Below are 25683 nucleotides of genomic sequence, written 5' to 3'. Positions count from 1 at the left end.
TAGAGTTACACATAATTTTTTTATAAACTGAAACTCACCAAACAATACAAACAAGTACAAACGAAAACGTGACGTGTAGACAAGATCCCACGAATCACAATGGGGAAATGGCTACCTAAATATGATCCCCAATCAGAGACAATGATAAACAGCTGCTTCTGGTTGGGAACCATATCAGGCCACCATAGAAATACAATTCACCTCGATGACCCACCCAAGTCACAATCACGCCCCAACCAACATAGAGAATAAACTATTTACTATGGTCAGGGCGTGACACACACAGCCCCTGTAAATAGCCAATTAACTTGTCGACAAGTTAACAAATTATATGTTGGACTCACATCTCCATCTAAACCAAAAATAAAAGTTAAAGAATAGGATTAAGCCAATGGCTCAGATGAAGCTATGTAATGGAGAAGGTGGAACGTTTTAAATTCCTCGGCGTACACATCACAGACAAAAAATGTGGCTTGTCACCTAAAACCCTGACAAACATTTACAGATGCACATTTGAGAGCTTCCTGTTGGGCTGTATTCTGGTACAGCAACTGCACCGCCCTCAACCACAAGGCTCTCCAGAGGGTGGTGCGGTCTGCACAACACATCACCGGGGGCAAACTACATTTCCTCCAGAACACCTACAGCACCCGATGTCACAGGAAGGCCAAAAAGATAATCAAGGACAACAACCACCCGAGGCACTGCCTGTTCACCCCGCTACCATCCAGAAGGCGAGGTCAATACAGGTGCATCAAAGCTGGGACCGAGAGACTGAAAAACAGCTTCTATCTCAAGGCCATCAGACATTTAAACAGCCATCATTGACACAGAGAGGCTGCTGCCTACATACAGACTTAAATCATTGGCCACTTTAATAAATGGATCACTAGTCACTTTAATAATGCCACTTCAATAATGTTTACATATCTTGCATTACTGATCTCATATGTATATACTGAATATTATACCATCTATTGCATCTTGCCTATACCGCTCGGTCATCGCTCATCCATATATTTATATGTACATATTCTTATTCCATCCCTTTAGATTTGTGTGTATTAGGTAGTTGTCGTGGAATTGTTAGATTACTTGTTAGATATTACTGTACTGTCAGAACTAGAAGCACAAGCGTTTCGCTACACTCGCATTAACATCTGCTAAGCCTGTGTATGTGACCAATACAATTTGATTTGATTTGAAACATTAGATATGTCTATTTTAAATGTTGAAATTTGGCTGTGTTGTCAACCAAACACAATTCAATATTACTTTTGTAATACAGTAAAGAGAGAAAATTGAAGGCTGTCTTAAACTAATGTAACAGTATTTATTCAACACATCCATGGCCATGTTGAGGTTACTGTAGCTATAAATGTCTTCTTATGTAATCATAGAAAGCGTGCATGTTCAACATAGCATGCAAAGATCACAGGTTTGTGGAAATCTTCACAATTGCTATAATAATCTATGCAGAATCTCGAACAGCATTGACCACCTGCACTATGTACATTTAATGTAATCTCAACTGCAATCCAGGTTATTTGGTTGTGATATTAGATGAAGCATAGTGATAACACATTAAGTTGTATAAATACAAAATATCTGACATTGTATATTTGAACTTTGTTGTGCTTTTAAATGGTTGAACGTGCAGTGATAACACATTTAGATGACAAATAAACCAAAAATCAGACATTGTTTTTCCATGAGAATTTTGTTGTGCTTTTAGATAGTTGAAATCATAGTAATAACACATTGGGAATTCAACAAACTTTCTTTTTAAATTGGTGACTAAAGATTGAAATCTTAATGATCAATGTCTCAACCAAATATTATCCCAATGAAATCATGTGGTGTGTGCCCAGTGGGAAAGCCCCTTTCTCTGTAAACACACCAAAATGGGATTCTGACATTGGTGACTGGTGCCCAGTTTTTGGTCACACCATTTGTGGATGAGATTGTCTCGCTGTTTATGGGGGGAACAAAATATCAAATGTAATTGAATGATAATCCTAATCCCAAACGGAAATTTGTCTGTAATCCAGAGGTCTCTGTTCCAAATGAAGAGACTGGCTCCAATCCAGTCTGCTGCTTTGGTAGTCTTTGATGAAAATAGATAGGTCAACAAAGGTCTATTATTGTCATGCATGGAAAATGTGATGATGTTGTGTTGTATTTTGTGATGTAGATGTGGGAGTGTTTTAGGTCAGTAAAAGCTTAATGAAGAGGTTATATTGTCTGGTTTCCGGGAAACAGATTGAGCCTAGTCCTGGACTATAAAGGACTGTCAATGGAGAATCTCTATCGAAATAGCTTTTTGTCAACAGTTGTCTTTTTGAGCCTATAAATCCACAACACAAAACCATCTTCCTTCCTAAGTATAATGATGTGGGCAAATATGGGTCAATAGGATCTTAAATCATTGATACAGGAAGTGTAAACATGTATTTTCTACGCAGACTAAGTAAAAAAAAAAAGTAGCGTCTAGAGAGGCATAACATGAACACTCAACAACAGGAAGAATAGCTGCTGCTTCGGCAAAAGCTAATGGGGATCCAAATAAACCAATAAAAACAAACATGTTATGCAAAATACAGAGAGCACATTTCATTCATTCCACATCAGTTTCATTGGGATGCCTGATATTCTCTTGCCACTGCACAAGTAGATCTTATACAGTAAATAATTATGGGATAGGGAAAGTCAATTTCTCAGTTCAATGGACTTAATCAGACTGTTTCCTATTCTTGTCTGAGCAAATTGGTACAAGGTTGCCTGTAGTGATGGGCATTCCGCCTATTTTCAGTGAGCCGGCTCGTTCGGCTTAGCTCACCAAAAAGAGCCGGCTCTTTTGGTTCCCAAACGGCTTTTAAAAAAAATATGTTTTGTATTTTTTCAAGTCAAACAGTTTGCGATAGTTTGACTATGATTGGTGTTAAAACAATTCTAATGAAATTATTAAATTAAATCATACTCTACCTTAAGCACAATGTATTTAAAAATGCATTGGTTTGTTTTGAAAAAGGATGCTATTAAACATTTGCATTTACAGTATAACTTTTTAATGTATATAAACAATGTGCATATAAATCTAACCATTCAAAACAAATACAATCTGAACAGCATAATAGAATATTGCACCATATCAAAAAAAATGTTTTTTTTTGCAAAACTACAGCATCCCACAAATTGAAATGAATGTAAAAAAGCAGGATGCTATTACACATGTACATTTAAAGTATAACTTTTTTAATGTTTATAAACAAAGTGCATATAAATGTAACAATTCAAAATGAATACAATCTGAACAACATAATAATAGAATATTGCACCATATCAAAGAAAAATAAATAATAATGTGCAAAACTGCAGCATCCCACTTAAAACATTAAACTGGTCCCTCTTTTCTGTCTCTTCTTTATTGCCATGTTATAACCAGCAGCACACAGCAATGCTGACCATATGTTGCTTTTATGAGCGATTTGCATTCAGAAATGCAAGCTGCCTCACTTTCGAAGGGCTGATGCGGTTTCTTCTCTCAGTAATTATTTGTCCTGTTTTTGAGAAGACTCTCAGAGGGAACAGATGAGGCCACTATGCAGAGTCTCCCTGTCATGACTTTAGTAAGCTGTCGGTAGACAGAGGCCTTGTTCTTCCACCAGCTCAGCTCACATGCAAATGTTTAATAGCATCCTTTTTCATAACAAACCAATGCATTTTTAAATACATTGTGCTTAAGGTAGAGTATGATTTCATTTAACAATTTAATTAGAATTGTTTTAACACCAATCATAGTCAAACTATCGCAAACTGTTTGACTTAAAGAGCCGTTTGGGAACCAAAAGAGCCGGCTCTTTTTGGTGAGCTGAGCCGAACGAGCCGGCTCACTGAAAAGAGCCGAAACGCCCATCACTAGCTTGCCTGCACTCCACGGTTGCATGTTTTGGCTAAATTACATCTCAGCTACTGCCGACAAGGACTAAATTGATTAGGCTGCCTCAGTTGAGAGGTTGACTTATGATTCTTAGAAAGGGATTTCACTCAAACCTAACTCTTTATCACTTCTGGTAGACTAGTGGAAAATTACATAGATTCTGCTCTGTTTCTCCATTTCTTTGAAAAGCACAAATGGATGACATGGGAATCTTGCTGGCTTTTAGGCTCTTATAACCTTCATAACACGTGTCAGTCTGCAGTGCAAAATAGTAGAATATCATTTTGGGGGGGTAAAAACACAACTGTGTGCAAGTACTTGTTATGAAATGTCATAAAATATTCATGTTGCCGCGTCTTCTCAAAAGACCATGTCGGGTTAACGACATCTCACGTTGACTCGGGCTGTATTCTCGTTCATTTCCGGAGGGCACGTCAGCGGACGAGTCGCATAGAGCGAGAGTGCGCTGTCTCTTCAGGGGTTGGGACAACCGAAGCTCCATTCATTCTATCCTACTAAAAAATATAGCCCCGAGCGCAATGCTGCTGCAATTTTGAAACTAATACTATTTACAATTGTGTAAATATTGGAAACATGACCCGGGCTCATTGCCGAATCAATACGTTAGTTTGTGAGTAATTTGGCTGGTTTGAGAAACGCCGATCGTTGACTAATGGTCCGGGACCTCTCTTCGCCGATGGGGTAGCAGCTAGCAGGATACGAAAACAGCGTCAACTCCGTGTTCAGTGAACTCCATGAGCAAGGGACAGCCTGTCAAAGCCTTCTGTGGTGAAAAGGTTCAGCAACCAAGTGCTGAACTAGCCTATTCGACTTCAACAATCCTGTTTGACTGAATTATGTACCAGGTGCAGGTAAGCTTACGATTTGAAAAGCAGTCCTCCAAAAGCCAGTTTTTCACGCCATAATGGCACGTGTAGGCTACATAACCTAGTAAAAAAACTGTGATTCTATAGCCCACAGACTGCTTGAGGACATTTTATGGAAGTAAAATGAATTACTATAAAAAAAATTGTGCGGACATAAGATGAATGACGATAGACATTAAGTAGTTTTTGCAAGAGTAATAACATGTAACACCGAGTGTACTAAACATTAGGAACATCTGCTCTTTCCATGAGACTGACCAGGTGAAAGCTATGATCCCTTATTGATGTCACTTGTTAAATCCATTTCGATCAGTGTAGATGAAGGGGAGGAGACCTGATAAAGGGGGTTTAACCCTTGAGACAATTGAGAAATGGATTGTGTATGTGTGCCATTCAGAGGTTGAATGGGCAAGACAAGATTTGTCTTTGAACGGGGTATGGCAGTAGGTGCCAGGCGCATTGGTTTAAGTGAGTCAAGAACTGCAACGCTGCTGGATTTTTCATGCTCAACCGTTTCTCTTGTGTATCAAGAATAGTCCACCACCCAAAGGACATTAATACAATTTGACACAACTATGGGAAGCTTTGGAGTTAACATGGGCCAGCATCCCTGTGGAAGTCTTGACACTTTGTAGAGTCCATGCCTGACCAATTTAGGCTGTCCTGAGGGCAAAGGGGCTGCAAACTCAATTATTAGGAAGGTGTTAATGTTTTGTACACCGTCTATACGAACCAGCCAGGGAATGCCCACAACCTTTACTTCAATGAGTGAGACCAATTTATCTTTTAATGATTTAAACTTCAGTTTATCTTGCTGTTTTCTTTATTGAGAGTGAGTCGTTATTTGGTTTCTATTAGTGGACCACTTATCAACATCTAAGGTATCATGACTGTGCCTGCTGAAAGCACATTTTAGCACTCCCTCTTACAGTGCATTTGGGAAGTATTCAGACCCCTTGACTTTTTCCACATTTTGTTATGTTACAGCCTTATTCTAAAATGGATTTAAAAAAAATCCCCCCTCAATCTACACACTACCCCATAACTACAAAGCAAAGCAAAGCAAAAACTGGTTTTTAGAAATGTTTACTAATTTATAAAAATACAAAACGGAAATATCACATTTACATAAGTATTCAGACCCTTTACTCAGTACTTTGTTGAAGCACCTTTGGTAGCGATTACAGTCTTGAGTTTTCTTGGTTATGATGCTACAAGCTTGGTACACCTGTATTTGGGGAGTTTCCACCATTATTTTCTGCAGATCCTCTCAAACGCTGTCAGGTTGGATGGGGAGTAGAGGTCGACTGATTAATCGAAATGGCCAATTAATTAGGGTCAATTTTCAAGTTTTCATAACAATCGGTAATCAGCATTTTTGGACACTGATCATGGCCGATTACATTGCACTCCACAAGGAGACTGCGTGGCAGGCTGACTACCTGTTATGCGAGTGCAGCAAAGAGCTAAGGTAAGGTGCTAGCTAGCATTAAACGTATCTTATAAAAAAACAATCTTAACATAATCACCAGTTAACTACACATGGTTGATATTATTGATATTACTAGTTTATCTAGCTTGTCCTGCGTTGCATTTAATCAATGCGGTGCCTGTTAATTTATCATTGAATCATAGCCTACTTCGCCAAACGGGTGATTTAACAAGCACATTCGCGAAAAAAGCACTGTCGTTGCACCAAAGTGTACTTAACCATGAACATCAACGCCTTAATTAAAATCAATACCCAAGTGTATATTTTTAAACCTGCATATTTAGTTAAAAGAAATTCAGGTTAGCAGGCAATATTAAACTAGGAAAATTGTGTAACTTCTCTTGCTCTCATTGCACACAGAGTCAGGGTATATGCAGCAGTTTGGGTCGCCTGGCTCGTTGCGAACTAATTTGCCAGAATTCTACGCAATTATGACATGACATTGAATGTTGTGCAATGCAACAGCACTATTTAGACTTATGGATGCCACCTGTTAGATAAAATAGGGAACGGTTATGTATTTCACTGAAAGAATAAACGTTTTGTTTTCGAAATTATCGTTTCCGGATTTTACCATATTAATAACCTAAGGTTCGTATTTCTGTCTGTTATTATAATTGTCTTTGATTTGATAAAATCAATTTAGCCTCAAATAAATAATGAAACATGTTCAATTTGGTTAAAATAATGCAAAAACAAAGTGTTGGAGAAGAAAGTAAAAGTGCAATATGTGTCATGTTAGAAAGCTAACGTTTAAGTTCCTTGCTCAGAACATGAGAACATATGAAAGCTGGTGGTTCCTTTTAACATCAGTCTTCAATATTCCCAGGTAAGAAGTTTTAGGCTGTAGTTATTATAGGACTATTTCTCTCTATACCATTTGTATTTCATATACCTTTGACTATTGGATGTTTTTATAGGCACTTTAGTATTGCCAGTGTAACCGTATAGCTTCTGTCCCTCTCCTCGCCCCTACCTGGGCTCGAACCAGGAACACATCGAAAACAGCCAGCCTCGAAGCATCATTATCCTTTGCTCCACAAATGCCGCGGCCCTTGCAGAGCAAGGGGAACAACTAATTCAAGGTCTCAGAGCGAGTGCCGTCACCGATTGAAATGCTATTAGTGCGCACCCCGCTGGCTAGCTAGCCATTTCACATCAGTTACACCAGCCTAATCTCGGGAGTTGATAGGCTTGAAGTCATAAACACTTCAATGCTTGAAGCACAACGAAGAGCTGCTGGCAAACGCACAAAAGTGCTGTTTGAATGAATGCTTACTGAATGAAGCCTGCTGCTGCCTACCACCGCTCAGTCAGAATGCTCTATCAAATCATAGATTTAATTTTAACATAATAACACACAGAAATGCGAGCCTTAGGTCATTAATGTGGTCGGATCCGGAAACCATAATTTAGAAAACAAACGTTTTATTCTTTCAGTTAAATACGGAACCGTTCCGTATTTTATCTAACGGGTGGCATAATATTGCTGTTACATTGTACAACCTTTCAATGTTATGTTATAATAATGTACAATTCAGGCAAATTAATTACGGTCTTTGTTAGGAATAAATGGCCTTCACACAGTTCGCAACGTGCCAGGCGGCCCAAACTGCTGCATATACCCCGACTCTGCTTGCACGGAACGCAAGAGAGGTGACACAATTTCTCTTGTTAAAAGTCATGTTAGCAGGCAATATTAACTAAATATGCAGGTTTAAAAATATATACTTGTGTATTGATTTTAAAGAAAGGCATTGATGTTTATGGTTAGGTACACATTGGTGCAACGACAGTGCTTTTTTTTGCGAATGCGCTTGTTAAATCATCACCCGTTTGGCAAAGTATTATATGCAACTCATATTTACTGATGATGATATTTACTAGTTTAACTAGTGATTATGTTAAGGTTGATTGTTTTTGATAAGATAAGTTTAATGCTAGCTAGCAACTTACCTTGGCTTCTTGCTGCACTCGCGTAACAGGTAGTCATCCTGCCACACAGGCTCCTCGTGGAGTGCAATGTAAGGCAGGTGGTTAGAGTGTTGGACTAGTAAAGCGTGATTCATCACTCCAGAGAAGCGGCAGGTAGCCTATCGGTTAGAGCGTTGGACTAGGAACCAGAAGGTTGCAAGATCGAATCCCTGAGCTGACAAGGTAAAAATCTGTCGTTCTGCCCCTGAACAAGGTAGTTAACCCACCATTCGTAGGCTGTCATTGAAAATAAGAATGTGTTCTTAACTGACTTGCCTAGTTAAATAAAGGTAAAAAATAAATCGTCCACAATCGATGTCCAAAAATGCAGATTATGAAAATCGGCTCTAATTTGTCGGACATTCCGATTAATCGGTCAACCTCTAGAATAGACCGAGGCGTGCAGTACTACATAGAGCCATGACTACATGGAACTCTATTCCACATCAAGTAACTGATGCAAGCAGTAAAATTAGATTTAAAAAACACCTTATGGAACAGCGGGGACTGTGAAGCAACACAAACATTGGCACAGACAAATGATAACATACACACTGTACATAGACATGGATTTAGTACTGTATATATGTGGTAGGGGCTTGAGGGCACACAGTGTGTTCTGAATTCTGTGAATATATTGTAATGTTTTAAAATGTATAAACTGCCTTAATTTTGCTGGACCCCAGGAAGAGCTGCTCTTCCTAAAGCAGCAGCTAATGGGGATCCATAATAAGTACAAATACTCCTGCATTGTCGTGGCTGTGTGCTGAGGGTCGTTGTCCTGTTGGAAGGTGAACCTTCACCCTAGTCTGAGGTCCTGAGCTCCTCTGGAGCAGGTTTTCATCAAGGATCTCTCCGTTCATCTCTCCCTCGAGCCTGACTAGTCTCCCAGTCTCTCCCTCTGAAAAACATCCCCACAGCATGGTGCAGCCACCACCATGCTTCCTCCAGACGTGTCACTTTGCATTCAGGCCAAAGAGTTCAATCTTGGTTTCATCAGACCAAAGATAATTTTTCCTCATGTCTTTAGGTGCCTGTTGGCACACTCCAAGTGGGCTGTCGTGCCTTTTACTGAGGGGTGGCTTCCATCTGGCCACTCTACCATAAATACCTGATTGGTGGTGGGCTGCAGAGATGGTTGTCCTTCTGGAAGGTTCTCCCCTCTCCACAGAGGAACTTTGAAGCGGTGCCAGTGACCATTGTGTTCTTGGTCACCTCCCTTCTCCCCTGATTGCTCAGTTTGGCCAGCTCTAGGAAGTCTTGGTGGTTCCAGTTTTCTTCCATTGAAGAACGGAGGCCACTGTGTTCTTGGGGACCTTCAATGCTGCTGTGCCTGGACACAATCTTGTCTAGGAGCTCTACGGACAATTCCTTCCACCTCATGGCTTAGTTTTTGCTCTGACATGCACTGTCAACTGTGGGACTTTATATAGAGAGGTGTGTGTCTTTCCAAATCATGTCCAATCAATTTAATTTATCACAGATGGAGTCCATTGAAGTTGTAGAAACATCTCAAGGATGGCCAATGGAAACTAGTTCTTATTCTTTCAAATGACTGCTCGATCCACACAGCAGACGTTGTGGGCTAGGTTAAGAATGCTGTGTTGCAAGTGTAGCGCTACATTTAGCGCTACAGATACTTCACTTTAAGCCTTTTTAGATCCCTTTTTGTGCACTATGCGCTCTAATCTTTTAAAAGCATTTTGCCAAGGCAAAGACTTAAACTAGATAAGAATTATCTTGAGTAACGATCCCTGACTGAATATGATGAAAAAGTTGGCAAACATGATAGGTTTGCAGCATTTGATTCATGTCTGTTGGAAGATTCCAAGGAAGTGCATTTTTTGTCACTATACATCATATGCTAGCCTCCTATATTGCAATGCTCCTCAAACCAAGCTCATGCAAAAATGATGACGGGACACTATTTGGCAGGCAAGTTTTATCTCACGAACATGAGTACTCAATGCACAGTATACTGATGTCAGGGTGGAGGGGCAAATACACCTGAATACTGAGACGAGACAGTGAGAACCTTGAAGTCAGATAAGTGGACAATCTGTACAATACTTAAAGCCCCCCCCCCCCATGCAGTCTTTTTTTTTTTACATTACATTTTTTAAATCGTCACTGTTCATGAAAATAACTCCAAATATATTTTTTATTATTTATATCCCTGAGCGTCCTTTTGCCATTTAAAATGCCCAGTCTGATCGTGTGGGCGTATTGATGCAACTGTAAATATTTACATACACAGCCCTGATTGGTGGATAGGATCGTCTAGACCAGGAGTACTCAAATCTTACCATACGAGGTCCTGAGCTTGCTGGTTTTCTATTCTACCTGATAATTAATTGCACACAGCTGGCGTCCCTGGTTTAAACCAGTTCCTGATTAGAGCGGAACAATGGAAAAATGCAGTGGAACTATCTTCGAGGTCCAGAGTTGAGTTTGAGGGGTGTAGACTTTACCCCTTCAAAGTAGGAGGATCCATATGCAAATAGAAGCTTTCTGATCATTGGTAATAAATAATCAGATTGTTATGTCATGATTAGGGATGCACGATATATTGGTCAACTTATCGGAAATCGGCCGATGTATGTCTAGTTTAACGCTGATGTGCAAAACCGATGTCAAAGCTGACGTGCATACCTATATAATGTAGGCACATGACAATGACGCCACGTAAAATGTAGCGCTACACATGCAACACAGCATTCTTAACCTAGCCCACAACGTCTGCTGTGTGGCTCGAGGAGTCATTTGAAAGATTAAGAAAATTTCAGCGAGACAACGCCAAGATAATGGATTTCATTGCCCTTCTCTGTCGTGGGTGATGTTGGCTTTCACCGACTGGTCGAGCACCTGTACACACTACCAAGTGTGCTGTTTTTCAGATGTTGCCCTACCGGAGTTACACAGTAATAGCATCACTGCTATTAGCTTAACGACTGACATTTGGACCAGCGATGTCAGCCCCATGAACATGCTGAGTCTGATAGCACAGTGGGTGGTGGAGGATTTCGTACTGAGGAAAGTCGTATTGCATGCTCATATATGTGCTGGTTGTCATACCGCTGCTGCCATTTCAATGGCATTTGAGAACATGCTTGAAACATTTAAACCTGAACACACTAGCTAGCTCCATTCGAACAACTGACTGGAGAAATAAGCTCATCAACTGCGCCTGCAGCAGACGTGATACCCTCTGTCATGGCATTGAAACTAGAGGTCGACCGATTAATCGCAATGGCCAATTAATTAGGGCCGATTTCAAGTTTTCATAACAATCAGAATTTTTGGGCGCCGATTTTATTATTATTATTTTTCTACACCTTTTATTTAATCTTTATTTAACTAGGCAAGTCAGTTAAGAACACATTCTTATTTTCAATGACGGCCTAGGAACGAGTCAGAACGACAGATTTTTACCTTGTCAGCTCGGGGGAATCCAATCTTGCAACCTTACAGTTAACTAGTCCAACACTCTAACCACCTGCCTTACGAGGAGCCTGCCTGTTATGCGAATGCAGTAAGCCAAGGTAAGTTGCTAGCTAGCATTAAACGTATCTTTATAAAAAACCAATCAATCAACAACTGTCGTTGCTTCAATGTGTACTTAACCATAAACATCAATGCCTTTCTTAAAATCAATACACAGAAGTATATATTTTTAAACCTGCATATTTATCTAAAAGAAATTCAGGTTAGCAGGCAATATTAACCAGGTGAAATTGTGTCACTTCTTGCGTTCATTGCACGCAGAGTCAGGGTATATGCAACAGTTTGGGCCGCCTGGCTCTTTGCGAACTAATTTGCCAGAATTTTATGTAATTATGACATAACATTGAAGGTTGTGCAATGTAACAGGAATATTTAGAATCATGGATGCCACCCGCTAGATAAAATACAGAACGGAATAAACGTTTTGTTTTCGAGGTGATAGTTTCTGGATTTGACCTGAGGCTCGTATTTCTGTGTGTTTATTATAGTTAAGTTTATGATTTGATAGAGCAGTCTGACTGAGGGGTGGTAGGCAGCAGCAGGCTCGTAATAGTCAAAGGTATATGGTTTAGAGAGATAGTCGACGCGTTATAATTCCTGTAATAACTTGCGGCTGAACTTGAAAGGGGTTCCTTCGTTATTTTACCGTTCATGTCTTCCATAGAGAAAGTCTTGATCTACTTCAAATAAGGTCTGTGTTTCGTGCAAACTTAAACCACCTTGGAGTTTTGATACCCGTGTAAATCTCACTAGGATAAGGTAACGTTTGTCAAAATATTTTCATAAATCCACTACAATTTTTTTAAATCTTCGCTTATATTTAGCCAATATTGATCAGAGTTACCTTGTCCTATGGATATCTACACAGTTATAAAATTGGCAAGGTGGTGTAATCCTACACGAAACACAGACCTTATTTTAAGTGAATCTAAAAATATCCTATGGAATAAATTAATGAAGGAACCGCTTTTCAGATTTTGCTAGAAGGTGTCATGGGAATTATGACTAGCACTTTGGTAGTCCATTATTAAAATATGATTTCCTGCATATAGAAATTACAGTTTTTGTTTTCAACATTCATCACAGGTAATTTAAGCTCTATTTTTATTCAAACAGTTGAGAGTATTTGTCTCCTAAGCAGACTCTTCAGTATCATTGTCACTTCAGAGCTGTGTGTGTGTTTTACAGATGGCAGAGAAAAGCAGAGCACCAGTGTGGGACTATTACATGGAATTGGCACCAGGGAAAGCAAGGTGTCTTATTTGTGATAAAGATGTAAGCATGGGGTCAGCAACGGCTAAATCAAAAAATACCACCAACCTGTGGAATCACCTTAAGAACACCCATCCAAAAGCCCATAATATGTATTATATTAAGTTAAAAGTGTTCATTGCTCATTCAGTATTGTTGCAATTGTCATTATTACAAAAATGTATATACAGTGGGAAAACAAGTATTTGATACACTGACGATTTTGCAGGTTTTCCTAATTGCAAAGCATGTAGAGGTCTGTAATTTCTATCATAGGTACACTTCAACTGTGAGAGACGGAATCTAAAACAAAATTCCAGAAAATCACATTGTATGATATTTAAGTAATTAATTTGCAAAGCTCGGCTTTGAGTAACCCTGCTCTAAATATCGGTGGTGCATTATCTGCACAACACAAATTTCACAAGTGCTACTAGAGCTATTCTGTACACAGTAATGGAAAGTTAGAACAAAGTTGGAACAATGAGAATCTATATTACTGGTCCTTATTACTGATCCTCACAAGTATTTAATTTCTGATCATGGTGAAAATGGAGACCTTTTCGCTTCTTACATGCACGTGTATTGGTGTTTTGACCCAGGGCAGGCATGTAGGCTATTTGTTTCTTCTCTATACTATAACCTGTCTGTGCATGATTCCCTGTTCAGTCCCCCTAGATTGATCTATTCCTTTACCTCACATGTAAGGTTGCACATTTTGGGGAATATTCAGAGGTGGAAATTGTCTGTGGGAATTAACAGAAACATATTAATATTAATACCATGTTTTTTGCACTGGATATATTTACCATATCATGGGATGATTTCACTGAACACAAAAGGGAATATTGAATGATCCATTCCATCTCCTAAAAATGTTTTCAACATACATCTGTAAAATTATACTCTAGAAACTAAAGCTTTGGTTGTCTTCCTGTCAGGCTTCCATGTCTTCTTCTCCCTGGACCTCCTCAATGTCCACGTCTTGAACATCAGACTCTGAGGCCTCATCTTCACTGTCACTTTCCAGCCTTGTTGAGGATGGTTCGTTGCCAGGCTCAAAAAGCCTCACATTTGCCCAGAGGGCCACCAATTTTTCAACCCTTGTGTTGGTCAGCTGGTGTGTTTCCAAACAAGGACCAGTTGCACTCTAAAATGGCTGATGTTGGTGGGATTTGGAGGATGATGGAGGCAAGAGGGGAAAGAGCCTAAGATACACAAAGTCCCTTCCACCAGGTGGCTGATGAGATATGTTGGCACGACTGACATATTGCATCTCCATCTCAAAGCCCTTACTTGGAAGTGTACTTCGCCAGACTGCCAAGAACCTTGCCCTCACCCAGGCCAAGGTGGCGAGACACGGTAGTGATGACACCATAGGCCTTGTTGATCTCTGCACCAGACAGGATGCCCTTGCCAGCATACTTGGGATCCAACATGTACGCTGAGGTGTGTATGGGCTTCAGGCAGAAGTCTTCATGCTTTTTGTTGTATTTCAGAACTGCAGTTTCCTCTGCTTGGAGCAACAGTGAAGTGGGCAGGGCAGTACGAATTTCTTCTCTTACATCTGCAAGCAGAGTCTGAACATCAGACAGGATGGCATTGTCTCCCTCAATCTGTGCAATGGCTACTGCTATAGGTTTCAGGCTGCTTACCACTCTCTCCCAAAATACGTCATCCAGGAAGATCCTCTTGATGGGGCTGTTCATATCGGCAGACTGTGATATGGCCAGAGACACCTTCCCCTCCAGGAGACTATCAAACATTATGACAACACCACCCCAACGGGTGTTGCTGGGCAGCTTCAATGTGGTGCACTGATTCTTCTCACTTTGTTTGGTGAGGTAGATTGCTGCTTGGCCCTCTTGTACAGTCATGGCCAAAAGTTGAGAATGACACAAATATTAATTTCCACAACGTTTGCTGCTTCAGTGTCTTTAGATATTTTTGTCTGATGTTACTATGGAATACTGAAGTATAATTACAAGCATTTCATAAGTGTCAAAAGGCTTTTATTGACAATTACATGAAGTTGATGCAAAGAGTCAATATTTGCAGTGTTGACCCTTCTTTTTCAATACCTCTGCAATCCGCCCTGGCATGCTGTCAATTAACTTCTGGGCCACATCCTGACTGACGGCAGCCCCTTCTTGCATAATCAATGCTTGGAGTTTGTCAGAATTTGTGTTTTTTTGTTTGTCCACCTGCCTCTTGAGGGTTGACCACAAGTTCTCAGTGGGATTAAGGTCTGGGGAGTTTCCTGGCCATGAACCCAAAATATTGACGTTTTGTTCCCCGAGCCACTTAGTTATCACTTTTGCCTTATGGCAAGGTGCTCCATCATGCTGGAAAAGGCATTGTTTGTCACCAAACCGTTCCTGGATGGTCGGGAGAAGTTGCTCTCGGAGGATGTGTTGGTACCATTCTTTATTCATGGCTGTGTTCTTAGGCAAAATGGTGAGTGAGCCCACTCCCCTTGGCTGAGAAGCAACCCCACACATGAATGGTCTCAGGATGCTTTACTGTTGGCATGACACAGGACTGATGGTAGCGCTCACCTTGTCTTCTCCGGACAAGCTTTTTTCCGAATGCCCCAAACAATCGGAAAGGGGATTCATCAGAGAAAATGACTTTACCCCAGTCCTCAGGAGTCCAATCCCTGTACCTTTTGAAGAATGTCAGTCTGTCCCTGATGTTTTTCCTGGAGAGAAGTGGCTTCTTTGCTGCCCTTCTTGACACCAGGCCATCCTCAAAGTATTCGCCTCACTGTGCGTGCAGATGCACTCACACCTGCCTGCTGCCCCTCCTGAGCAAGCGCTGTACTGGTGGTGCCCCGATCCTGCAGCTGAATCAACTTTAGGAGTCGGTCCTGGTGCTTGCTGGACTTTCTTGGGCGCCCTGAAGCCTTCTTCACAACAATTGAACTGCTCTCCTTGAAGTTCTTGATGATCTTATAAATGGTTGATTTAGGTGCAATCTTACTGGCAGCAATATCCTTGCCTGTGAAGCCCTTTTTGTGCAAAGCAATGATGACGGCACGTGTTTCCTTGCAGGTAACCATGGTTGACAGAGGAAGAACAATGATTCCAAGCACCACCCTCCTTTTGAAGCTTCCAGTCTATTATTCAAACTCAATCAGCATGACAGAGTGATCTCTAGCCTTGTCTTCGTCAACGCTCACACCTGTGTTAACGAGAGAATCACTTACATGTCAGTTAGTCCTTTTGTGCTTTCTCTATGATTTGCTTGACCTTCACTTGAACTCTGCATCCAGCAAATCAATAGATAAAGCATGTCTGGTTGGAGGGGTAAGAACATTCAGAAATCTCCTCCAATACACATTCCCTGTGAGCCAGTTGGTGAACCAGTTGCATGCACAGCTCAAGCAAGACATTCATCAGCATTGCTCTGACTACGTTCCTCCATTGAGTCAAATAATTTCTGATTCCAGGATGACCATGAGCTGTTGCTATCGATAAGGTGTCTGATTCATCATTTTCACCTCAAATAGAAATAGAGGGACTTTTATTCGATTACAATACCCCACCCAGTGTTGTAATCAAAACTTACCAGAAAGCATGTTGTCCTTGGCTCAGAAAGTGTAGTAGTGTGGGATCAATAGCTTCTCATTAGTGTGAAAGATCTTGAGAATCAGCTGTACATGTGATGGAAGAATGCACTGTGCATGCAGAGAGTTGCAGTTCCATTGAATTGTGGATAGTTTAACCCAAATATGCCACAAGACCTAGAATTGCCTTATGTGTATCCCACAAAAAAAGGTTCACTGTTATAAGCTAACTTTTTTTTAAATGAATTTAAGCAAAATTCCAGGGCTTAACTTCCCATGGAAAATTTCCCGGAAAGTTTCCGACCCTTTGCAACCCTACACACATGGCTGGCTATATGTCATGTAGGTCTGACCGATAGCTATTATATACACATAGAAGTCTGTCTCTCTGTCATCTCTAATGGAAGAAGCATTGGCTGCGTACTTGTCCATTTCCGTCAATGTCAAATTCGGGCCTTCGAGGGTTGGTGATGTATAGAGTGCGCTGTTAAAATGAAGTGCTTCGTAAGAGAAACAACTTGGAAGGAGACGAAACCTTAACTATGCTGGAGTTTTGAAACTCATCATCCTGAGATGTTTTGAAACATTAAATGGTTTCTTGTAACACTACTAAATCAAGTTTTGTGCAACACCTTGCCAGGGACTGGAAGCACTAACAGAAACAATTTTAAATGCCTTTTTTGTGTCTTAATGTTTTATGTATTTGATAATTTGTCATTTTAGCTGGTATTGTCAAGCACAGTGTTCAAACCACCAGCAGTAACTGGAGGTTGAACTTCAAGATTTGAGGATTCTGCACTTGCCTCTTCCGTTGACAATCATGAATGGGTGCTGTCCTTATTGAACTGCAATTTGCCTGACTGTTTTGGTATCCATTCATCATTATCCAGTACACCTCATCGCACAACAAGCTTAATACTAATATATAAATATACTCTTTCTTCAAACATGCATACAACATTGTGTGAAAGAATCATGAAGTCTACAAATTTTGAATTACCCTCAATCCTTTAAAAACAGAGTTCCTGGCAAGATAGGACATGCAAGGTGATTAGTTCAATCACTGTTTTCTCTCTCTTTGGTTATTCTCATGAAGATACAGTGCCTTGCGAAAGTATTCGGCCCCCTTGAACTTTGCGACCTTTTGCCACATTTCAGGCTTCAAACATAAAGATATAAAACTGTATTTTTTTGTGAAGAATCAACAACAAGTGGGACACAATCATGAAGTGGAACGACATTTATTGGATATTTCAAACTTTTTTAACAAATCAAAAACTGAAAAATTGGGCGTGCAAAATTATTCAGCCCCCTTAAGTTAATACTTTGTAGTGCCACCTTTTGCTGCGATTACAGCTGTAAGTCACTTGGGGTATGTCTCTATCAGTTTTGCACATCGAGAGACTGAAATTTTTTCCCATTCCTCCTTGCAAAACAGCTCGAGCTCAGTGAGGTTGGATGGAGAGCATTTGTGAACAGCAGTTTTCAGTTCTTTCCACAGATTCTCGATTGGATTCAGGTCTGGACTTTGACTTGGCCATTCTAACACCTGGATATGTTTATTTTTGAACCATTCCATTGTAGATTTTGCTTTATGTTTTGGATCATTGTCTTGTTGGAAGACAAATCTCCGTCCCAGTCTCAGGTCTTTTGCAGACTCCATCAGGTTTTCTTCCAGAATGGTCCTGTATTTGGCTCCATCCATCTTCCCATCAATTTTAACCATCTCCCCTGTCCCTGCTGAAGAAAAGCAGGCCCAAACCATGATGCTGCCACCACCATGTTTGACAGTGGGGATGGTGTGTTCAGCTGTGTTGCTTTTACGCCAAACGTAACGTTTTGCATTGTTGCCAAAAAGTTACATTTTGGTTTCATCTGACCAGAGCACCTTCTTCCACATGTTTGGTGTGTCTCCCAGGTGGCTTGTGGCAAACTTTAAACAACACTTTTTATGGATATCTCTAAGAAATGGCTTTCTTCTTGCCACTCTTCCATAAAGGCCAGATTTGTGCAATATACGACTGATTGTTGTCCTATGGACAGAGTCTCCCACCTCAGCTGTAGATCTCTGCAGTTCATCCAGAGTGATCATGGGCCTCTTGGCTGCATCTCTGATCAGTCTTCTCCTTGTATGAGCTGAAAGTTTAGAGGGACGGCCAGGTCTTGGTAGATTTGCAGTGGTCTGATACTCCTTCCATTTCAATATTATCGCTTGCACAGTGCTCCTTGGGATGTTTAAAGCTTGGGAAATCTTTTTGTATCCAAATCCGACTTTAAACTTCTTCACAACAGTATCTTGGACCTGCCTGGTGTGTTCCTTGTTCTTCATGATGCTCTCTGCGCTTTTAACGGACCTCTGAAACTATCACAGTGCAGGTGCATTTATACGGAGACTTGATTACACACAGGTGGATTTTATTTATCATCATTAGTCATTTAGGTCAACATTGGATCATTCAGAGATCCTCACTGAACTTCTTGAGAGAGTTTGCTGCACTGAAAGTAAAGGGGCTGAATAATTTTGCACGCCCAATTTTTCAGTTTTTGATTTTTTTTTAAAGTTTGAAATATCCAATAAATGTCGTTCCACTTCATGATTGTGTCCCACTTGTTGTTGATTCTTCACAAAAAAATACAGTTTTATATCTTTATGTTTGAAGCCTGAAATGTGGCAAAAGGTCGCAAAGTTCAAGGGGGCCGAATACTTTCGCAAGGCACTGTACTTACATTTTGAGCAATATATTAAGTTGGATTTTTTCATGCATTTATTTTTGGTAAAATTAAATGAACAAATTGAAATAACTTGCACACATTTAAAAAGATAGATTTTTGGGGTTATTTTTACACTTTGAGACAGTTATGAAATGACAGGGGGGTACAGATTGGTAGGGGAAATGATTTGAAGGGTTGGAGCGGGGAATTTAATCCCGGTCTTCAGAAGGGAGAGGGATGAAGTGTCTAAGCCGGGTGCGTTACTGCTAGACCACGGGCTCTGCACGATGTGCGTTCATTTTTATTAAATAGGTTTATTTTGTTTTCTTTGTCAATTTCAATTCACCCCAGAATAATTTCTAAGTGTGGTTGAGTGGGTAACATTCCAAAGAAATGTACTATCTTATTACCCCTCCTGTTTCCAATCTGTCTAAATAAAGCAGGGGAAAAAAATAAAGGTGGAAATCCACAAAAAATATTCTCCATAGGCCCTGATCAGTCAAATTTTAGGCTATATACCATTTGCATTTCTGAACCAGTGATTGTATGAGAAACATTGTTTTTGTATTTTGATTCTGCGTTTTACATGCATTGAATCCCCTGAAAGTGTTTTCACAATGCTCTCTTAAAAACACCAATATTCAGGTTGAATAACCACTTTGCGTGTTTTAGTATACTTCATTTCTGTTTTAAAACACATTCTGTGTATTAATTAAAGCACTACATTGGGTTTACATTCAAACACCCTCCAAACACCAGATCTCAGCTTAGGTGCACTACTTTTCATGGTTTCATTACACAATCATGGTGTTTTGAGACTTTACATTTTTACAGAGGGTGGCCGAAGAGGCAAAGGGAGAGCACGACACAGCAGCTGAAGATGGCTGTTTTGTGGGCTTAAGAATGAGCTTTAGGGGGAGAAAAGATGGTGAGACCCATCTTAACTCATAAATGTCCTCCCTCCTGCGGTTTATGGCTCGAGGTTGATTTGTCCCAGCTCTTTGATAGGAATTTAATGGCCATGTCAAGGTGATGCCTCTGAAGAGAAAACAATTGTGAAAATGAGAAGGTGCGGGCGGCACAAAGTGCTAAATGTTTAATTTGGGCTAAACGGCTATATTGGTGACTCAATGAGTCTGAGGTCCAGTCCTTGTTCCTGGCTTGGTCTTGCATGTGCTTTTAAAGGGTAGGTTGACCTTTTAGACATATTCATGGTTTTTCAGACAGTGTTTAAGTCCTGGATTCAGATTTGTTTAAATAACCATAGCTAATGTTTATTTTACATTTTTATTCAACAAGGTAAGATCCATTGAGGTTAAAAACCTCTTTTGCAAGGGTGACCTGGCAAGAAGGCAAAACGGGGAAATATAATACATAAAATACAAAACCTATCTCAGTTCTAAACTTAGGAACAGACAAGGACAGCAGCGACTGTGAACGAAGACTGTATTGAGTGACTGATCTAGTCAGTAGGGAACAGAGATACAAAGGGACTTGCCCCATCAATGCTTTGTACACAGAAATGCCCCAGTGCTTTAGCCTCCTGGTGGAGAGAGAGGGCCATTGCACAATAGCATACAGATAAGTGATGAGTGAGTGATCTAGCGTTGGTAATACATTTTAAAGCACCATGATACACTGTGTCCAGAGTTAAGGTACTTGCTGAGGCATATAGACAATATCACTATAATCCAGCACTGATTTAAAAGGAAAAAGTGCTTTGAACAAGATCCTTTCTGACTAACAAAGTTAGTCACCACCTAACCAAACAACAATAGGAGTGATAGGGGCGTGGTTCGCAATTTTAAAATTGCATAGAAAAGCCATGATTGGAAGTTACTAAGATCTGATTAGGCCACAAATTTGGGACATGCAAACCATACTGCCTCTATCCTAACTGTTTAAAAAGTGAACCTACCTTTTAAATGTCTCTGTCCATTTTGTAGAACACAGCTTCCAAGTAAAACAACCTATATGACCAGAACACCCTATGATTTGCTGTCTATAAATGCTCAAATAAGAAAATGGACAGCGAAAATGCTCTAGCCACAATTACATGCTCTTAAGTGCGTTGGGATTCTGTAATTTGTTTGCAGAGGTCTGTCTTTTAAAACTGTGTGACAATACAATGTGGTTCCACTTGACTGTTCAGCCTAAGTTAACACTTTTCACACCTGCGCTGAGGAAAAATCACTTTGACCAATCTCTGATTTTAAACCAGTAACACTTAAAGGAAATGTTCAGAGGTTTGATGTTATTGGTTGGCTGTTTTTCAAAGCTGTTGAGCAATAATACACTGCTCAAAAAAATAAAGGGAACACTTAAACAACACAATGTAACTCCAAGTCAATCACACTTCTGTGAAATCAAACTGTCCACTTAGGAAGCAACACTGATTGACAATACATTTCACATGCTGTTGTGCAAATGGAATAGACAACAGGTGGAAATGATTGGCAATTAGCAAGACACCCCCAATAAAGGAGTGCTTCTGCAGGTGGTGACCACAGACCACTTCTCAGTTCCTATGCTTCCTGGCTGATGTTTTGGTCACTTTTGAATGCTGGCGGTGCTTTCACTCTAGTGGTAGCATGAGACGGAGTCTACAACCCACACAAGTGGCTCAGGTAGTGCAGCTCATCCAGGATGGCACATCAATGCGAGCTGTGGCAAGGTTTGCTATGTCTGTCAGCGTTGTGTCCAGAGCATGGAGGCGCTACCAGGAGACAGGCCAGTACATCAGGAGATGTGGAGGAGGCCTTAGGAGGGCAACAACCCAGCAGCAAGACCGCTACCTCCGCCTTTGTGCAAGGAGGAGCAGGAGGAGCACTGCCAGAGCCCTGCAAAATGACCTCCAGCAGGCCACAAATGTGCATGTGTCTGCTAAAGCGGTCAGAAACAGACTCCATGGCGGTGGTATGAGAGCCCGACGTCCACAGGTGGGGGTTGTGCTTACAGCCCAACACCGTGCTTACAGCCCAACACCGTGCAGGACGTTTGGCATTTGCCAGAGAACACCAAGATTGGCAAATTCGCCACTGGCGCCCTGTGCTCTCCACAGATGAAATCAGGTTCACACTGAGCACATGTGACAGAGTCTGGAGACGCCGTGGAAAACGTTCTGCTGCCTGCAACATCCTCCAGCATGACCGGTTTGGTGGTGGGTCAGTCATGGTGTGGGGTGGAATTTCTTTGGGGGGCCGCACAGCCCTCCATGTGCTCGCCAGAGGTAGCCTGACTGCCATTAGGTACCGAGATGAGATCCTCAGACCCCTTGTGAGACCATATGCTGGTGCGGTTGGCCCTGGGTTCCTCCTAATGCGAGACAATGCTAGACCTCATGTGGCTGGAGTGTGTCAGCAGTTCCTGCATCAATGCCTTCCTCTTGCTATGGACTGACCCGCCCGTTCCCCAGACCTGAATCCAATTGAGCACATCTGGGACATCATGTCTCGCTCCATCCACCAACTGTTGCACCACAGACTGTCCAGGAGTTGGCGGATGCTTTAGTCCAGGTCTGGGAGGAGATCCCTCAGGAGACCATCCGCCACCTCATCAGGAGCATGCCCAGGCGTTGTAGGGAGGTCATACAGGCACGTGGAGGCCACACACACTACTGAGCCCCATTTAGACTTTTAATTAAGGACATTACATCAAAGTTGGATCAGCCTGTAGTGTGGTTTTCCACTTTAATTTTGAGTGTGACTCCAAATCCAGACCTCCATGGGTTGATAAATTTGATTTCCATTGATAATTTTTGTGTGATTTTGTTGTCAGCACATTCAACTATGTAAAGAAAAAAGTATTTAATAAGAATATTTCATTCATTCAAATCTAGGATGTGTTATTTTAGTGTTCCCTTTATTTTTTTGAGCAGTGTATATAAGGTTGCTTGTATTCTGGGCAGTGCTTAAAGTGAAAGTAATATAATTATATAGGATTAACATGCTATAAATGTGTTAAACAATCTTCGTTTTGAATTGTCATTTATGGTCATGGAAAACTGAATGCCATCTTTTATCAAACTGAAGGTTATTGTTATGTAGTGGTTTTGGAGCAACGGAAGCATGCATCTGTGCACATTAACCTAACCATCCTAATGGAAGATGAACGTAGTCAAGCTCTGGCTTAAGTGCTAAGTCCCACTAATGACACTGGCCTCGGAAAGATCACATAATTTTAAATGTTTGCTTTTCTCGTTCTTGTTTATGTTTGGCTGAACTAGAGGTGCAGCTGTTAGCCAGTGTCACTCTAGAGCAGGGTTTCCCAACTGCTTGAATATTCCCAACAGTACACATTTTTGTTGTAGCCCCGGACAAGCACACCTGAATCAACTTGTCAACTATTCATCATGCACTCATTGAGTTGAATCAGGTGAGTTAAAACAAAAATGTGTGATGTTGGGGGTGCTCGAGGACGAGTTGGGAAACACTGCTCTAGAAAACCATCGGGGCCAGGAGAGTGCCGGCTCCAACGCACGTAAGGAGCTTAGGGACTGACCCCATGAGGGAGGTGCACAGAGATGTGGAGTTAGTCCTGGGCCGCCCCATGGAATGCCACGGGTGGCTGAGGATCCTGTAACTCAGCTGGTGCAGGACTGCTGGGGCACATCTGTGGGCACTGATTAAGATGCCGGAGGCTGGCCAAAGCTGAAGGAGGTGGCTTACGTAATGTGGCAGAGGAAGGCAATGGCTCCCATGGTGGAGCAGGGAGGCCTATGAGAGATCTGGAGGCAGGAGCAGGCTGGGCCCCAGAGTCAGTCAGGTGATCTCCCAGGTGTGAGGGTCGACGTCGTCCAGTGCAGAAGGTGGGTGGCCCCCCCAGATCTGGTGACAGCAGGGCCCCCAGGCCAGGAAACGGTGGGTCCCCCAAGTCAGGGGGTTGAGGGCTTAGCAGGGAAGGAAACCCAGGGTCTGACAGGGCAGGGGACTGAGAAACAAGCTGACTAGGGAACTTGGTGCCTGGCATTAGGACAGGGGGCAGAGACTGCAGAACTAGAGGGGCAGAGCTGGGCTTGTAGCAATGAGGGAGCTGACTGCTTGCCGACTGAGGCTGGGGATTTCGGACTAACTGAGGGCAGAGGCTGTGGACCTAGTATGGCAGCGACCCTAAAGTCTGGCGGAGTAGTGGACTGAGGGCTGATTTAGGACTGGAGATAGCAAAACTAGAACGGCTGTGAAGGCTGGCAGCCTCGTGCTGATAACGTTGGGCCTGACAGGGACACTGACTCTAGGCCTGACAGGCAGTGGTGGGAAAAGTACCCAACAATCATACTTTAGTAAAAGTAAAGATACCTTTTTAATATTAATAGAAAATGACAAGTAAAAGTCACCCAGTAAAATTCTACTTGAGTAAAAGTATTTGGTTTAAAATATACTTTATCAAAAGTAAAAGTATAAATAATTTCAAATTCCTTAAACCAGATGGCACCATTTTCTTGTTTTTTTTTAATTTACGGAAAGCCACGGGCACACTCCAACATTCAGACTTAATTTACAAACAAAGCATGTGTCTAGTGAGTCCGCCAGATCAGAGGCAGTAGGGATGATGGGTTGGTAAGTGGGTGAATTTGACTATTTTCCTGTCCTGCTAAGCATTCAAAATGTAACGAGTACTTTTGGGTGTCAAGGAAAATGTATGGAGCAAAAAGTACAATATTTTCTTAAGGAATGTAGTAAAATAAAAGTAGTAAAACTATCCAAGCATTAGATCTATTTTAAATGTTAATATTCGGTTGCGTTCGTCAAACACACATTCTATATTACTTTTGTAATACAGTAAATAGCCAGTCTTAAACTAATGTAACAGTATTTATTTAACACATCCATGGCCATGTTACGGTTACTGTAGCTATAAATGTCTTATGTAATCATAGAATGCGTGCATGCTCAACATAACATGCATTGGTCGCAGGTCTGTGGAAATCTTCACAATTGCTATAGTAATCTATGCAGAATCTCGAACAGCATTGATCACCTGCACTATGTACATTTAATGTAATCTCAACTGCAATCCAGGTTATTTAGAAGTGCTATTAGATAAAGCATAGTGAAAACGCATTGTTATTGTAAATACAAAATATCTGACAATTTATTCCCATTTGAACTTTGTTGTGGTTGAAAATGCAGTGATAACACATTTAGATGACAACTAAACCAAAAATCAGACATTGTTTTTAAGTTGGATTTTGGTTGTGCTTTTAGATGGTTGAAAGCATAGTGATAATGCATTGGGAATTCAACAAACTTTTGTCTGGCCTTTTTAGAGGTTGAAATCTCATTGATCAACGTCTCAACCAGATATTACCCACATTTCCGCGTTTAAATGACGTGGTGTGCCCAGTGGGAGAGAAGAA

At 41.1% G+C, this 25683-nt stretch overlaps 1 protein-coding gene across 4 annotated transcripts in view; it reads left to right on the top strand.

The window, feature by feature from the left end:
• The first annotated feature begins 4354 nt into the window (after positions 1-4354).
• pex5lb (peroxisomal biogenesis factor 5-like b) overlaps positions 4355-25683 on the top strand; it is a 151342-nt gene continuing 130013 nt past the window's right edge. For 3 of the 4 annotated variants that reach the window (XM_036985507.1, XM_036985508.1, XM_021612661.2), the window contains exon 1: positions 4356-4812. In XM_036985507.1, the coding sequence (XP_036841402.1) occupies positions 4798-4812 (15 nt within the window). In that variant the 5' untranslated portion in view covers positions 4356-4797. Of the gene's footprint in view, positions 4813-25683 lie in introns of all 4 variants that reach the window. The other variant, XM_036985505.1, reaches the window with a different exon arrangement.

The sequence above is a fragment of the Oncorhynchus mykiss genome, chromosome 8, assembly GCF_013265735.2.
Source record: "Oncorhynchus mykiss isolate Arlee chromosome 8, USDA_OmykA_1.1, whole genome shotgun sequence".
Lineage (NCBI taxonomy): Eukaryota > Metazoa > Chordata > Actinopteri > Salmoniformes > Salmonidae > Oncorhynchus > Oncorhynchus mykiss.
The sequence above is the reverse complement of the archived record's forward strand: the minus strand, read 5'-3'. Positions and strand labels throughout refer to the sequence as shown.